Source organism: Sphaerodactylus townsendi, linkage group LG12 (assembly GCF_021028975.2).
Source record: "Sphaerodactylus townsendi isolate TG3544 linkage group LG12, MPM_Stown_v2.3, whole genome shotgun sequence".
NCBI classification, from domain to species: Eukaryota; Metazoa; Chordata; class Lepidosauria; order Squamata; family Sphaerodactylidae; genus Sphaerodactylus; species Sphaerodactylus townsendi.
The window spans coordinates 19,643,231-19,659,353 of NC_059436.1; the positions used below are offsets into that span (position 1 = coordinate 19,643,231).

Below are 16,123 nucleotides of genomic sequence, written 5' to 3' on the forward strand. Positions count from 1 at the left end.
AATTACTTTGAAACATCCGGCATCTTTATGAACACCTACTGTTGCTATAACATAAATTCAATTTATCTAGGGCGGCCAGGTTACCTTCCAATGTTGACTTTTTACATGAGGGAATAGACTGTCTCAGGCAGAAAATAAATTCACTGTCCTCATTATATTCAGTGAATGCTGACCCGAACAGCTACTGGCAAAACAATCCACCCTCTGTTTGCTGCTTTTGGGCCCCAAGGAATTTGCTTTATAGCTTTTGGTTTGCGACTTCTCCACTGACTCTTCCTGAATCTGGGAACAGTCTGAGGCCCCCCACCATTCCCCTGCTCCCGTCCGTCCCTTGTCTCTCTCCCAGCCCCCATATCACAAGGAGGAATTGGGAAATTGGATTTAGAAGGTCCTCCTGTCATACTAGTTTTATCTCTGGAAATAAATCTCCCCCCAAACAGTCACCAAACAAGCAGTACCCACAAGCTTTCGACCTCAAAAGCACTAGTAATTTGGGGTACTGAGTTGCCACTTGACTGGCTCCTGATTTTTAACCTTCTGTTCCCTTGAAAGATGTTCACTTGCAAACTAGAAACCTCCCACCAGATCTACCTCCAAATCTCCAGGAATTTCCCAACCTGGAGTTGGCGACTCCAATTGTGGCTTGTAATGGGTGTCATTTAAGTTTTATATTGTAGGGGGGTGTCATTTAAGGGGTGTCATTTAAGTTTTATATTGTGAATATCAAAATATCTCAGACTACACTGCAGATGGAGGGGTGAGGGAAAATACCTATTTACAGACCCCCCCACCCCCCCGACAGGTGACAGAGAAGGGTATGTGTGGAAAGTTGCCTTTTCCTTTATTGTCACTGCATGCCTTACAGGAAGGAAAGTTTCTTGTTAACATGTGAAGAGATTACTATTTCCATGAGGCCGTTTTCTAAGAAATGTGATGTAGTGGTTAGAGCATCAGATTAGGGTCTGGAAGACCTGGGTTCAAATTCCCAACTCTGCTATGGAAGCTTGCTTGATGACCTTAGCCGAGTCACTCTCTCAGCCCTAACCCACCGCACAGGGTTGCTGTGAGGGTGAAATTGGAGTGGGGAGAATGACACAAACAGTTCTGAGTCCCCATGGGGATTATTTGGCACTTCATGCTTATCGGGGGCAGGGAGCCTGGATGGGAATAGTGTAATAGTAAGGCCCAGAAAAACCTCCTTGCAGACCGAATTGCCTTTGGGCCAGAGCCAGCATTCCTCTGCCCTAACCACCCTCCTGGAGCCACATAAGAGCCACGTCAGATGGGAATGGTCTGTCTACTGTGTTTGAAGATGAGGATGAAGCAGGGATAGGTTTGCAAACTCTGGATTGTGAAATTCCTGGATATTCAGGAATGAAGAAGAAGAAGAGTTGGATTTATATCCCCCCTTTCTCTCCTGTAAGGAGGCTCAAAGGGGCTTACAATCTCCTTTCCCTTCCCCCTCCCCCCACAGCAAACACCCTGTGAGGTAGGTGGGGCTGAGAGAGCTCCAAAGAACTATCACTAGCCCAAGGTCATCCAGCTAGCTTGTGTTGGAGTGCACAAACTAATCTAGTTCACCACCAGATAAGCTTCCACAGCTCAAGTGGCAGAGCGGTGAACAGTTCTCTGGATAAGTGCAGCTGCTCTTAACCACTACACCATGCTGGCTCCCAAGCTTGGGAAAGGCAAGATTTGGGGAGAAGAATGACCTTGGAGGGGTTTAATGCCACAGAGTCTGCCCTGTGAAACTGCCACTTTCTCCAGGAGAAATGATCTTTGTAGTCTGGAGATCAGTTGTAATTTTGGGAAATCTCCAGGATGCACCTGGAAGTTGGATACTCTGAACAAGGGGCATGTTGTCCTTTTTTATTCCAGCCTTCAGGGCAGCCAAAATCTACCTCTGAGGCACAAGAGGTTCACTGACTCATCCCCTATATGCTCACTGCAGTATTGTTCTGTGCTAGTAGATACTAGCACAGAACAATACTAGTAGTAGATGGAGGTAGATCTGGTGGGAGGTTTCCTATACATTTCTTGCCCAATGTCAGGATGGAGCCTGACATCAAGGGCTGGAGCTAGGTGCAAGAACTCACACCTGCATGTGGGAAGGAGGGGAAGCGTCTTCACCTCTAATATGCTAATAGATCCTCCCTATGCTTTCGTTTTCCTTTGATGCTTGAAACTGTAACCCAGCTGGGGGAGGTGGCAGGTGGCTGGACACTATCACTGCGCTGTCCTTGAGATGCTCGACTCCCAAACATCTTTCTTCCCGTGTTGTTCTCACATTCCATGGCAGGAATTCTGAGGGGGATAAATGTTTTTCCATAGCCCAGCAGAACTGACTTTACTAAAGCCAGGTGCCAACTGGGTCCCATAAAGACTTCTGTTTGAACAACAAGAGTCCTTTTATTGACTTCAGACTTCAGACATGACACCCAACTAATGCAAAACATTCACCTCTGTCTCCTTTTGCAAAACCACTAAAGAATATGTCCTGAATGACAGATCTTGTTATGAGGGAGAACAGCCTGAGATTTTTTAAAAATTCTAAATGCATATACATAAACTCTCTGCATGCCATATGACGGAGAGACTGGCATGTGACATAGGCAAGCCATAAATCAAAATTCCTCGTGCACTTGGATATAGAAAAATTTAATGGTTTCAGCAAAGCAATCCCTCCAGATAGGGAAGGTGGTCATTTCCCAGTTGTTATGTAAGAGCCAAACAGTTACAGCACAGGTCACAGCGATGAAATGTTGACTTGTGGGATGTGTTGTTAATTTTCCCCCCAAGTCTGATTTTTTTTCCCAACTATATTTTTACGAGATCACAACTAGCTTTATGGCTGCAGTTTACAACCTCTGCAAACGTCCCCAAAGATTGCCCATGAAGTTTATATCCTCTTATGCACCAAGATATTATAGTCATCTTTCTGCCAATCAGAACAACATTATACCAGGTTGTTCAGACCCATAAAGAGGTACGTGTCACAGGGCAGCTGTCTGAAAACTTCCACTGGGATGAGTAGCCAAGTGGAAAAACCACTGTCCTAGCTAGACATTTGGTGTTAGTTGCCCCAACTTGACTGAAAATCCTAGGAAATGGCTGCCAATCACATGGGCTTATCTCATGATCAGAAGCAACAGAAGATTCGTCCTATGATGGCCACCTCGAGGGGTTGGGGAATTTCTGAAGATTTGGGAGGCGGGGCTAGGGACAGCAGGATTTGGGGCACTGAGAGACCCCAGAGAGGTATGACATCATAAAGTCCATCCTCGAAAGCAGCCACTCTCTCCAGGGGAAGTGATCTCTGCTGTCTGAAGGCCCCTTCCGCACACACAAAATAATGCGTTTTCAAACCACTTTCACAACAGTTTGCAAGTGGATTTTGCTATTCCGCACAGCTTTAAAGAGCACTGAAAGCAGTTTGAAAGTGCATTATTCTGCATGTGTGGAATGAGCCTGAAGATCAGTAGTAATTGTGGGACATCTCTAGGCCCGACCTGGAGGGTTAAGAACATAAACCACTTTGCACCAAATGGCTCAACAGTTTATAGACACTGTATTATTCTTAAACAAAGACTTAACAACCTTGCAATAATCAACTTAAAGATAATCGTAACCATATAACAATGTAGATAATAGATAATTTCCATTTCTACAAAGAACTGTTTTTCGTACCTAAGTACATTGGAGAATCATTTATTTTGGAACTGTTGTATATCTGGGGGTATACATTGTATTCAGAAGAGGGAGTGAATGTAAATTTTTATTTGAATGTGCATACATATGTAAACCCACAGTTCTTTATAGAAACAGAAGTTATCTACTGCATACATTGTTATATGGTTAAGATTACCTTTTAAGCGCATTGTTGTAAGGTTGTCAAACCTTTGTTTAAGAATAATACAGTGTTTATATACAGTTGAGCTGTTTGGTACAAAGTGATTTATGTTCTTAACTATAGTTGCACCTCCCTTCTTTTTATAAGATAGTGGACCTATCTGGAAGGTGGCATGCTTAATTCTTCTCCTGCAGTTACAGGTGATATTTGGTTCCACATGTTCTCCAGTTGCCCAATTAGAGCTTGAATGTGGTATTCATTCATTGATTCATTGATTCATTGATTCATTCATTCATTCATTCATTCATTCGATTTCATAGACTGCCTCATCCCCGGTCTATCCCTGGTGATACAACTGCAGAAACATGGGCGAGGCCTCCCCAAAGTACAATCCTACATAGACGCTACAGCAAAACAGCTCTCATATTGCCTTGGGTACATATGAAGCCAAGTCATATTGGTGACCAAGAACAGGTAGTCCGGCCAAAAGATTCTCATGTGGAAGTAATTCTGACTGCTGCCAGTGGGGTGAATTTGGTGGCAGTGGAAAGGACTGTCAAGTAGCAGATGAATTAATGAGAACAATGCAAGGTTTTTCAAGGTAAGGGACGTTCAGAGGTGGTTTGCTGTTGCCTGCCCCTGAATAGAAATCCCAGACTACTCTGGAATCAGATTCACTTCCAAGGAGAAGAATTAGATTTATATCCCCCCTTTCTCTCCTGTAAGGAGAATCAAGGGGGTTTACAATTTCCTTTCCCTTACACTGCCCCCCTCAACAAACACCCTGTGAGGTGGGTAGGGCTGAGAGAGCACCGAAGAACTATGACTTGCCCAAGGTCACCTAACTGGCATGTGTTGGAGTGCACAAGCTAATCTGGTTCACCAGATAAGCCTCCACAGTTCAAGTGGCAGAGGGGGGAATCAAACCCGGTTCTCCAAATTAGAGCACACCTGCTCTTAACCACTACACCATGCTGGCATGAACAGTTCAATCATGTGCATGTTTACTTACAAGCAAATCCTGTTTTACTCTATGGAGCTTACTCTCAGGTAAAAGCACACAGGACTGCAGTCTCTCAAATGGAGGACCCACTACTTATCGACATTATATTCTTAAATGACAATCTACCCAAAGGAATGGGATTTCCATTTTGTACACCGAGCATCAGTATCCAGCTAATATACTGACCTTGCTGCCGAAAAATCATGAAGGCAAAAGCTACCCAAGTTTGAAGGAATGATGGACAATTCATCCTAGAAGAAGGCGAGAAGAGTAATAAACAGCTATCCTTGCAGAACAAGATCTAATATGTACATTCCACATTTAAAAGGTTAGATAGCCAGGAAATTGTTTGATTAGTCAAGACCATCTGAAATTTGGGGAATAAAGCACTTTGCGTACACAAAAGTGAAATCTCTTAATTAGGAAGCAGCTAATGGCCTGCTCTTATATACAAAAAAAGTAAATTGCTTAGCTGATGTTCTGAGGGCACAATCTTGGGTGGGAGAATGGAAAATGCCTCCAACTTCCCTCTTAATGGAATTGTATATGGAAACGGCTCACGGGAGACATTCAATCCTCTCATAACTCCAAACGATTCCTTGATGATCTCTGCGCTACGCGGCTTTCCGCGGAGCAGCTCATCATTGTAAAGCGAAATCAAGAGCCAATTATCAACTGCAAGAGCTCTCATCCTTGCAAAACTTTGTAGTGTTGCTTTAACTAATCCTCAAAAGAACTCTCCCCCCCCCTCCCAGGGTACCAGCTGGCAAGATGATGAACACTTAACATTTCTTGACTGGTGGGGTGGGGGGTGGGGAGTGTAAATATTGACACAGCTGTCCATCTTCTGCATTCAACAGATATCAATTTTATAAGAGAGAGTTTGGTGAGGTGGGAGGGGGAAATAAAGATGAAGCAACAGATTTTATGCAGAAATCCCAGTAAGGTTTTTTAGTCCCTTTCATGCCCAGTGTGAGATGATTTACATTATTAAAACAGTACAAAGTAGTTATAAAGGTAAGCGTTCCCTGTTTCATTCTTTTGTCATTTTCATTCAATATGGATCAAATGTATTTATTTGCCCCTAATCTAACTGAGCACTGCAAGGAATGGTGGTGTTGACTTATACTCAAGATCCTCATGCTAATGGAGTCTTCCTCATTCATTTCAATGGTGAGAACAGTCCCAGATGCACAGATGCACAGTTGGCCCATCCCTGAAGCAGGGGGCTCCCACATTCAAGGAATTCTCAAAGTGCAACAGGGGTAATGAAACCATGGTCCATAATAAAGTTCTGGCCTTCTACAGTATTTACAATTGGGAATTAAAGGACATAAGACAACGGCGTCAGCTCAAGAGGTCTGAGGATCGCTGTGATAGACAAGAAGATTTGGGGGGAAAAAGAGACTCTTTGGTTTAGTTATTTGTTGTGGGCAAAATCCAGGAGGGCTTTGTAACTGGTTAAGGCTGCAGTCATAGACTCATGTTCAGTAAGGCCCACTAAATTCAGTGGGCTTTTACTCATGAGTAAAACTGCACAGGATCAGGCTGCTACCCAAGTTCTGGAAAGCATAGAATGGGATGTTGGTATAGTTAGCTCCTTCTGGACTGTGCCCAATTTCTACACTGAGAAATTTTTTTTTTTTTTTTGCATATTGAAAATACAGGTGTTCTCAGAAAGTGTTGTATATAATTATCCTTCAGATGTAAGACCTTATTGATCCTCGGGGTACCATATGCAAGTAACAGGATTGAAATTCAGCCGCTGCAGCTTCCTCCCACAAGCTTGGGCCGTCAATCATATTTTCTGAAATCCCCCTCTGTAACTGAAGGTACTTAAAAATTGATCGCCCTCTAATGTTCTTTTCAAATGTATATCTGCGACACCTGTTTTGACAGACGTATTCATTTTCCTTTTATGAAGAAGTGCTGGTATGAGAGCAAGGTATCTAATTATATAGAAACACATGTTTCTTTCTACATGTGAAGTCGAGGTTTGATGCTGATATAGCAAATGCCATTTAATTATCAAAGCAATTCATGGTTCCCATAATACAGACTTTCCCCTCCTGCTTTTACTTAAACTGCTGTGTTGCCAGGGTAGGAGTCATTTGAGCTCCAGACTTTTCCCCTGGTTTCCTAACCATTAAGACAAAAAGCTTAAAGTTTGCTTCCTAACTTTTCTACCACAAGACACTGAAATGTACTCACAGAAGTGAGCTATCAAAGTATCTATGTCACAGGAAGAGGCTTATAGTTTTTTTAAGGAGAGAAAGGAAAACACACGCACATTAAATATTTATCATTATGGATAAAAAAAAAATCACCAACCTGGTTTGTGACAATACGAAGAAAATGAGATCTGAAATTTAACACCGGAACTGTGATAAACTCCAGGGAAATTATGTCAACAAAGGACACATGTCAATAATCTTTTGCCAATTATTGATGACGGTCGATGTTCCCCTTTGTTCTTCCAAGTGAAAAAATAAAGAGTTTCCCTTATGGAACAGAGCTTGAGTTTTCAATTACAAATAAATCCGCTTTTCCCTTCTATTGATTAATGGCAAGTCGGTTAATCAAAGGCACACATCAGAATGTGGGCTTCAAACTGGGAACAGTCTCTCTCTCTCTCTCTCTCTCTCTCTCTCTCTCTCTCTCTCTCTCCCTCTTTCTGAAAAGTTAGACCTTCCAGGAGATTTGGGAGGGAAATGGCAAGGTGATCAAAAACCAGGTATGTGACTGTTTTGATCAGAATCACTTTACACTTAGGGGGAGAACCCTACAAAAGAAATGGCATCCCCTTCCTCCTTTGTGCTAGTGAGGGAGGGTCTATATAAGGTTACAGAATTAGCATTAGACAGCATAGGAATTAAAACACATACACACAGAGAGAAGCACAATACAAGCCTTTGGAAACTCAGTTAATTTCCCTCTACTGTCTTTTGCTTTTGGACAGATGGAAAGAAATGGGTGCAGGCTTGCAATGTATTAACTAAAGTTATACCTTTTGGGCTAGCAAAGTTATTGCAAAGGGTGGAAGGCAGGGAAGTATACCTCTGACCTGTCTGCCTGACTTCAGAAATTCTGTTTTGACCTTGCGTATTTAAAAAACAACTTACTCTATGGACACCACTCAATAAAGCTTTTCACAGCGGGTGAAATAAACGGAATCACCGGCTAATGTTTACACAAGAAGTGGTTGTTCAAGGCAAGGCTGCAAAGAGCAGCTGAAAAGTTGGCAGCTTCTTTTTTGAACTTTTCTTCACAATGTTTGGCCTCTGAGAAGGTGTCTCGAGTCGGACTCCCCTTCTTAAAACAAATGTCCGATCATTCCAAGTGGGAGGAAACAAGGAATTCTGCACTGAGATCATTTCAAGCGATGATTTCAAGGCAACTGTCCAGTATACTTTCAATGAATTATGTCCTCTTGCATTCATTTGCCATGGAGCAGCATCTAGGCTTTGCGGACTGTTAAATCTTTATGTAAGGCCAGGATTAAGCACTAGGTCAAGAAGACTGAGAATCTAGGCAGGAAATTGTGCATGAAGATACTTTCTAGATGGCACCATCAGTAGGAAAATCAATGGGTGAAACTTTTCCTGACATGGAGAAGTTCCTTTGTAAGTTAACAACTGCCCAAACTGTGGCCTAATCCAACTCTGCCCAACAGAGAAGAAGAGGAACAGACATTCGGTCAACATTCGGTCCACAAACCAAGATGACAAAGTCCAACTTGCAATGGTATGTCCCACGATAGATCCAACTCTGCAAAAATTTCTACCAAGAAGCCAGTCAGAGACAAGGGGTGGGACTCTCATTACCAGTATTTTCCTCCTCCAGTCGTGAGGAACCAATCAAGAACAAGTACTGGAAGGTCAGCCCCAATTCTACACTCCTGTCCTCAACATAAAGCTGTTGGTTGTTGGGTTCGTCAGGGCAGCTGCACTTTAGCTCATGCTAGTGAGCAGCGTGCTAAGCTGGAGGTTAGTGGTGGGTGAATCTGAACTTTTCTGGTTTTTCTAAAATATTCATGAATAGTCTAAAGAGCCGTGTTTAGCCTGACAGCTTTCTTTGGTAGAAAGTTTGCTTTGTTTTCCTCTTATACAACTAGCACACAAAGGCCTTTTAAAGGGCAGTATTTCTGCTCTGACCAAGATGGCTCACTTGATCTCAGAAGCTAAGCAGGGGTTGATCCTGGTTAATATTTGGATGGGATGCCATCAAGGAAGTCCACTGTCGCTGAGGCAGGCAATGGCAACCAGGTGAAGAGCCAGCGTGGTGTAGTGGTTAAGAGCAGGTGGATTCTAATCTGGAGAACCAAGTTTAATTCCCTACTTCTGCACCTGAGTGATGGAGGCTTATCTGGTCAACCAGGTGTGTTTTCACACTCCTACATTCCTGCTGGGTGACCTTGGACTCATCACAGTTCTCTCTGAATTCTCTCAGCCCCACCTACCTCACAAGATGTCTGTTGTGGGGAGAGGAAGGGAAAGGAGTTTGTAAGCCACCTTGAGTCTCCTTACAGGAGAGAAAGGTGGGTATAAATCCAAACTCCTCCTCCTTTCTCCCACCTCCTGCTGGAAGCGTTACCCCACCAGACGGCACCGGAATGAAATCTTAGTATTTCATCCCAAGCATATTCTGATCATGTTTGCGCATTATGGTAAAGAGGGTGGAGGATAATGTTTCTATTTCCATGAGTTTTACAAGACTTAAACCTTCTCCTCTGTAAATTCTGTGCTAGGTTTCAAAGATACAGCATCTTAACTGATTTGGAAACAGCTGGGGACCACACCCAAGCCCTGCTCAATTTCTGCAACTTTGTCAAGGTCGAAGAGGATGGTGGCGAAAGAGAAGCAGTTAGTCATGGTCTGCTTGGATCTGGGCCCACCATCCTTGGTGAGGTGGAAGCAAAACAAAGGAACCAAGCTCCCAAATAAGACATCTCTACAAACTCACATCTAATCAAAATGTCAGGTTCATTGAAACCATTCAGCTGATTGGCTAATGAACCACATTCTGAATGCTGTAACACAACTCAATGGCATTTCTCATAGACCCCCTTGATGCCAGGAGACAAACTTGGCAGATTTGGAACCTACAGACGAATCTTTTTTTCTTAATGCAAGAATGTAAATAAATCTATGCTTTAAATGATATTTAAACAAGAAGATAGGGGTTTTTTTTTTCCTAGCTGCAGAAGGGTCAGGAATGGATGCCCCTTAGGGATTCTCTGGGATATGGTTAAAGTTCAATCGGGCTTATCAGCAGGAACAAGAGTGCTTGCCAGAGATTTGGAGTTCTCAGGTTTTACCATAATATGCCCAGTGAAATCATTAAAACTGTGGCCTAATCTTCTTAAATCTAACTGCGCTTCTTGTTCTGGCTGTAGCCCAAATCTGCCAGAGGATAAAGGGCCCTTTTCAGGTAACAAAGATGCAAACAGCAGCTTGGGATTTGTCAAAGGATGAAGCTAGCATCAGTTTTAATGTGGACCTGAAAGGAATTTGGGATGGCAAAGTGGGATGCCCTGTCTCAGCCGATAGAATCAGGAAAGAGTAGGAAACGGTTTACACCTACTTGGGCAAATCACTACAAGGTGGCCAGATTTCTACCTTGGAACACTGCTGTCAATGTTAATGAGCTGAGTTGAACCATGCTGCTATTGAGTATCCTGCTTGTACTACCATGCACCTGGACCACTTATGACCCACTAACCACAAGTTTATATCATAAGCCAGAGGTAATGACAAAGACTCTGGACAATCCACGTACCCCCACACAACTTAAATTCAGTTAGATTTAATTTCAGTATGGATAAAACCAATCTACAACCTAACTAGCACAAAAGAATGGGCGAACCAGCACTAAAAGAACTGGCGTATGGGGCTTCAAACACAAAGCCGACGCAAAAGAATCTTGGAAGCAAGGAAGCAAGGAAGCAAGGAAGCAAGGAAGGAAGGAGGTGCAAGTTAGTTTCCTGAGATGCAACAATAGTTGTAAAGGTTGTAAAGTTGTAAACAATCGTTGTACCACCATAAGTTTCTCACAGCGCAGCAGCAGACAAGAAATTTAGACCTACATCTGAAGCATACATCCATCTCATTTCCCATTGGGTGTAAGAAAGAATCCTCACCTTCACCCAACTGCGTGTTTGTTTTGCCACCAAACACCTTCTCTGGCTTAGATAAGAGTGAACATTTCAATTATTCTAAAAGACAACAAAGAGGTTGACTTCAGTCCCTTTTCACAACTCTTTTCTATTATTACTTCCAGCTACTCATTCTATATTCAAGTTAGACTCTGTTGTTGACTGAATCCGGATCTAGAACGAACATCTAGTTCAATCCTTACTCCTTGTTCTAGTTTTCTGTGGTACTAAATGACCGCTGCACTAATTGGTTCCAGAGGCTTCAAGAGCCAGCTCCTCAAAGCATCATAATTTGAAATCCTAAGCAAGAAGCTAATGCTGCACAAACATGTCCACAGGCCTGGATTATGGTACCCAAATAAGGAACAACAGCCGTCAGCCACGTGATTAACAGTATTTATTTATATTTCATTTTATTTATTAGATGATAAACCGCCTCCGGCAAGGCTCCAGCGCTAACAGAACAAACAAATAGAGCACAAATAAAATCAAAGTTAAATATAGCTCTATGTGCTAAAATTAACCCCATTAAAATGCAGCATCCTAATATCAAAATTAACGATGGCGACCTACTAGCAATCCCCTAAAAAGAAAAAGGGGAGGAGAAGGAGAATTTGCTCCTGCCTTGGTTCAACAACCCATGTAGCAAGCCATATGATGGTACTGATGGAGATCAATATAGTTTTGATTGAAGGCATTTCCTGTTTGCAACAAATCCTAATGCACTCCTCCCATTGGGCTTTCCATTTACCTAGTTGCAGCACATCCAGGTCAGCTGGAGGGTTTGCTAAACGCAACTCATCCAGGTCAGGTGGAGGGTTTGTTAAATGCAACTCATCCAACATTGGCATAGTTTCACCCTTTAGCGTGATGCTTGGTTCAGTTCCCGTCTCTTTCTGTTCAAACTAAGCAGCTTGAAGTGCTCCATTAAGTATCTATGGCAGACATATGGGGCATCATTATCAAACAATTGCTAGTACAATTAATACACGGCCAGATGGAGGAGCAGGTGCTACAGCTCCTTCTTTTTAAAAAACCCTGTTAAGATGTAGTTTTTTACAAACAAGTATATGGTTGGATCCTTCCAGTGTTCCATGGATGCAAGTGGCAGATCTCTCAAAGGCTTTGCTGAGAATCATGGGACATTAGGGTTGGGCTACAGACAAGATGGGGACTCAAGCATTAGTGCCCCTCCCTCTTGAACTGGAAGGACCCAGCCCGCATTTCTGAAGTCTTCTCCATCTTTCCATCTCCATCTCTCAGATGTCTGGCCATCACAAGAAATACAAGGGTATTTGGTGGTACAACACCAGCATACATGCTTCATGACTACAGCACTTGTGTCATAGAAATCAGCATTTTGAAGAACCCCCAACTTTAAAGATGTAAGTTTCAAGACCCCGTGTCTGCAGATTAAATAAAACATTGAGCATTCAAGACCCCGTGTCTGCAGATTAAATAAAACATTGAGCATTTAAGTTTTTGGCCCAACATAAAAATAGTTAGATTCACCCAATTCTCATTTAAACCAATGGAATTTCAGAGCACAGGGGCCCTTTCCACGCAACCAAAATAAAGCGTTTTGAGGGAGGAAACAAAATGTTTCCTTTCAAGAATTCTGCATGGTTTTTAGCGCCAACTGGTTTTATTTCCAGCCTCAAAACATTTTATATGCATCCTGGATTTGGGCTATTCTTTTTGTGAAAATGTTTTCAAAACGTTTTCACTTGATGTGTGTATCTATTTAAAATGTTTTACAAGCCTCTCTGCAGTCCCCACACTTCCTCCTTGGCACCAAGTCTGTTGTCTTGCTTGTTTACTTTCATCATTTTAATTTTTTTATTGGGGGGCTGATATTTTTGAAGCTATGAAGATACAACACATGGAGAATTGCAGCATGAGGCTTTGAACCATTGAAGCTACAAGTCCATGGAGAAGACAGAGGGCATTAGGAGACTCAGTGATGAATAGGAAGTATTTAGCATGAGTGCAGACTAACAGGAAGCACTGAAAACATCAAATGTTTTCAGTGCTTCCTGTTAGTCTGCACTCATCCCATTGAAATGCTTCCTGGCCATCCTTTTGGGATTCTCCTATTTTATTCTGTTTATTTATTTTGCAAATGTTTTCAGTGGCTTGAGCAGAAATAGTTGCACACATGAAGGCTGAAATTAAAAAGAATTGGCTTTTATATCCCATTTTCTTCCATCATAAGGGGTCTCAGCGTGGCTTACAATTGCTTCAGCAAAGCCTTTGAGCGATCCTCTCTTGGGGAAGGTGGGGCCAAGAGAGTTCTGAAAGAACTGTGTCTAGCCCAAGGCCACCCAGAAGGCTTCTTTTGAAGGAGTGGGGAATCGAACCTGGTTCTCCAAATTAGAGTATGCCACTCATGGGGAGGAGCGAGGAATCAAACCCAGTTCTCCAGATTAGAATCTGTCAATCTGAGCCACTACAATGCACAATCAACAATCCGGCACATCTTTATTTTCTTTTCATCATTACGTTCCTTTTGTTCTGCACCTTCCCCAGTGGATCTCTAATCCGCATTCCCTTTCTCTTCCTCCCTGCATCCTCTGTTGGTGAAAATAATTTCATTGTTCTTGACCCAATGAATCATAAAAGCAGAATTCAAGGTATCGGCCTTTATTGTCCTTCACAGTTCAGGACCCCTAGATCTGAAGGGCTGCCTCGCCCTCAGTGAGCCCAAATATCCATGGAGGAGAAGTCAAGAGACTCTGCCATTAATGCCCTCTGTCTGGTAACTGAGGGCAATGGAGGGCAAAGAATAGTGCTTTTACAGAGGCTGCATCTACTTAATGAAATCACTTCCCTAACAGTATGAAAAGCAAAGTCCATGCTGAGTTTCCACAGAGCTTAGGAAGAAGCCCTGCCTCTTCCAAATTAGCTTTTAATCTAATCATCCAGGTGGTACAGATTTTTTCATAATAACAGGCTTTCGAGAAGATTTTAATAAGACATTTTAATCAGGCTGTTTTTAAATTGCAATTTTAATTTTGAACGATCGGGAGAAGTACACCGCCGTCCGATGGGATTTTGTATTTATTGAGTAAGGTTCGCTGGCTGCCGCAAAGGCAAGAATGATGGGGTGTAAATCTTTTAAACAAACAATAAACAGGTGATACTGCGTGCATGATTTATTCTGACAGGTGCTCAGAACTAAGTATCCCCCAAGAGGCAACAACTAGCCCAGCTCACACCAGACATACTGCAGGCAGCTGTAGGGACCAGGTGCGCCCATGAAGCTGCCTTCTTCTGGATCCCACCTTTGATCCACAAAGGTCTGCAGTTGATCCACAAAGGTCTGCAATTGGCCATGCTGGCAGGGGCTGATAGGAATTGTAGTCCATGAACATCTGGAGAGCCGCAGGTTGCAGACCCCTGGTCTATTCAGACTGGCAGTGGATTTCGGGGGATCTCAGGGAGAGGTCTATTGCATCATCTCTTGCCTGGTCTTTTTAACTGTTGATGCCAGGATTGCACTTGGGATCTTCTGCATGCCAAGCAGACACTCCACCACTGGTTCACTCCTCACAGGTTCAGGTTGGTGTTTGCTTGTGAGAACCCATTAAGCGAGAACTCTGCAACCAGGGCGTTGATCAGAGTGGGTCGTAGGGACAATATCACTCCAGGCTGGGCTTATCCACACTGGCTTCCTGTTTTGTTTCCAGACACAATTCAAGGTGCTGGTCTTTACCTCCAAAGACATACAGGATGTGGACCAACATACCTGAAGGTCTACTTAGTCCCTTATGAACCCACCCAACAATTACGGGCATCTTTGGAGGCCCTGCTAAGGTGTCCCTGCCTTTTCAGGTTAGGTGGGTAGCAGATTTGCCTGTCCCCTTCTGTTGACATCTTCTGCCAGTCGATGAAGATTTTTATGTTCCATTAGGCATTCCCTTGTGGTTAAGAGTGATGGACTCCACTCCGGAGAACCAGGTTTGATTCCCCACTCCTCCACATGAGCAGCGAACTCTTATCTGGTGAAATGGATGTTTCTCTTCTCCTCCACATGAAGCCTGCTGGGTGACCTTGAGCTAGCCAGAGTTCTCTCTGCACTCTCTCAGCCCCACCTGCCTCACAAGGTGTCTGTTGGAGGGAGAGGAAAGGAAAAGAAGTTTGTAAACAACTTTGAAACTCCTTACAGGAGAGAAAGAAGGGATATAACTCCAAACTCTTCTTCCCTCGTTCCTAAGGAATTTTATTATATTTTGTATGTATTTTATTTTATTTATTTATTTATTATTTGAATTTATAAACCACCCAATCCCCGGGAATTTTAATTCTTTAAAGAATTTAAAGAATTTTAATTCTTTTAATAATAGATTAGAAAGAAAGATCGATTGGACAATGCAATTTTATCTTATATATTTTAAACTGTTAGCTGCTATCCAATCAAAACCTTTGGATTGACCAAGGACACACACACAGTTTTAACATTCGGCCCAGAGAGTGCCACTTGCGCGAAGTTTGGAATTCTGACATAATTGCAAATCGGGCAACATTAGAGCAAGAATGAAATGCTGAGGATCCTTTGGGGGCAGGGTACCAGGGGAAAGGCTTTGAAACGAGAAGCCATACCTCCCCAGAACCCCACTTATGGCTTGGTGGCATGTATGTACTCATGAGGACCGAGAACTTGATTGCTGAGAAGCGAAAGCTGCATTTTTGGGGAGTGGGTGGGTGATAGAATGATAGAACTACATTCAAAGCTAGACACTGTGGTCAAAGCCTCAACTCTGCTAAAGAGCTATTAAGTATCCTCATTACTTTTAATGGTTCCTCTCAAATATATTTTTACCCTGCCCTTCCTCTATAGCTTGTGACTCTTTCCCCCATTTTATCTTCATAACAACCCCATGAGCGAGGTTTGGCAGATTCACCCACTGAATATTAAGACAAGGTGTCGATATCAACCTGGATTTGCTGAGATCCTGGCCCAGCTGGTACCTTTGAAATTCTGATGGAGGATGGGTGAGCACCATCACAAGAACTCACGGAGTGAAGTTGTGAATAACTCTGATAGGAACTCTTCAGAATTTCAGGCAGCAATTCCATTTAACAGGATTCCTTTTAAAATGTGCTGCTTGCTTGC

At 42.9% G+C, this 16,123-nt stretch overlaps 1 protein-coding gene across 1 annotated transcript in view; it reads right to left on the reverse strand.

Annotated features, from left to right (window-relative positions):
- LOC125441807 (tubulin-specific chaperone cofactor E-like protein) overlaps positions 1-16,123 on the reverse strand; it is a 132,598-nt gene that overhangs the window by 81,726 nt on the left and 34,749 nt on the right. The window contains exon 9 of the mRNA XM_048512723.1: positions 5,040-5,104. Within this exon, the coding sequence (XP_048368680.1) occupies positions 5,040-5,104 (65 nt within the window). The remainder of the gene's footprint in view (positions 1-5,039; positions 5,105-16,123) is intronic.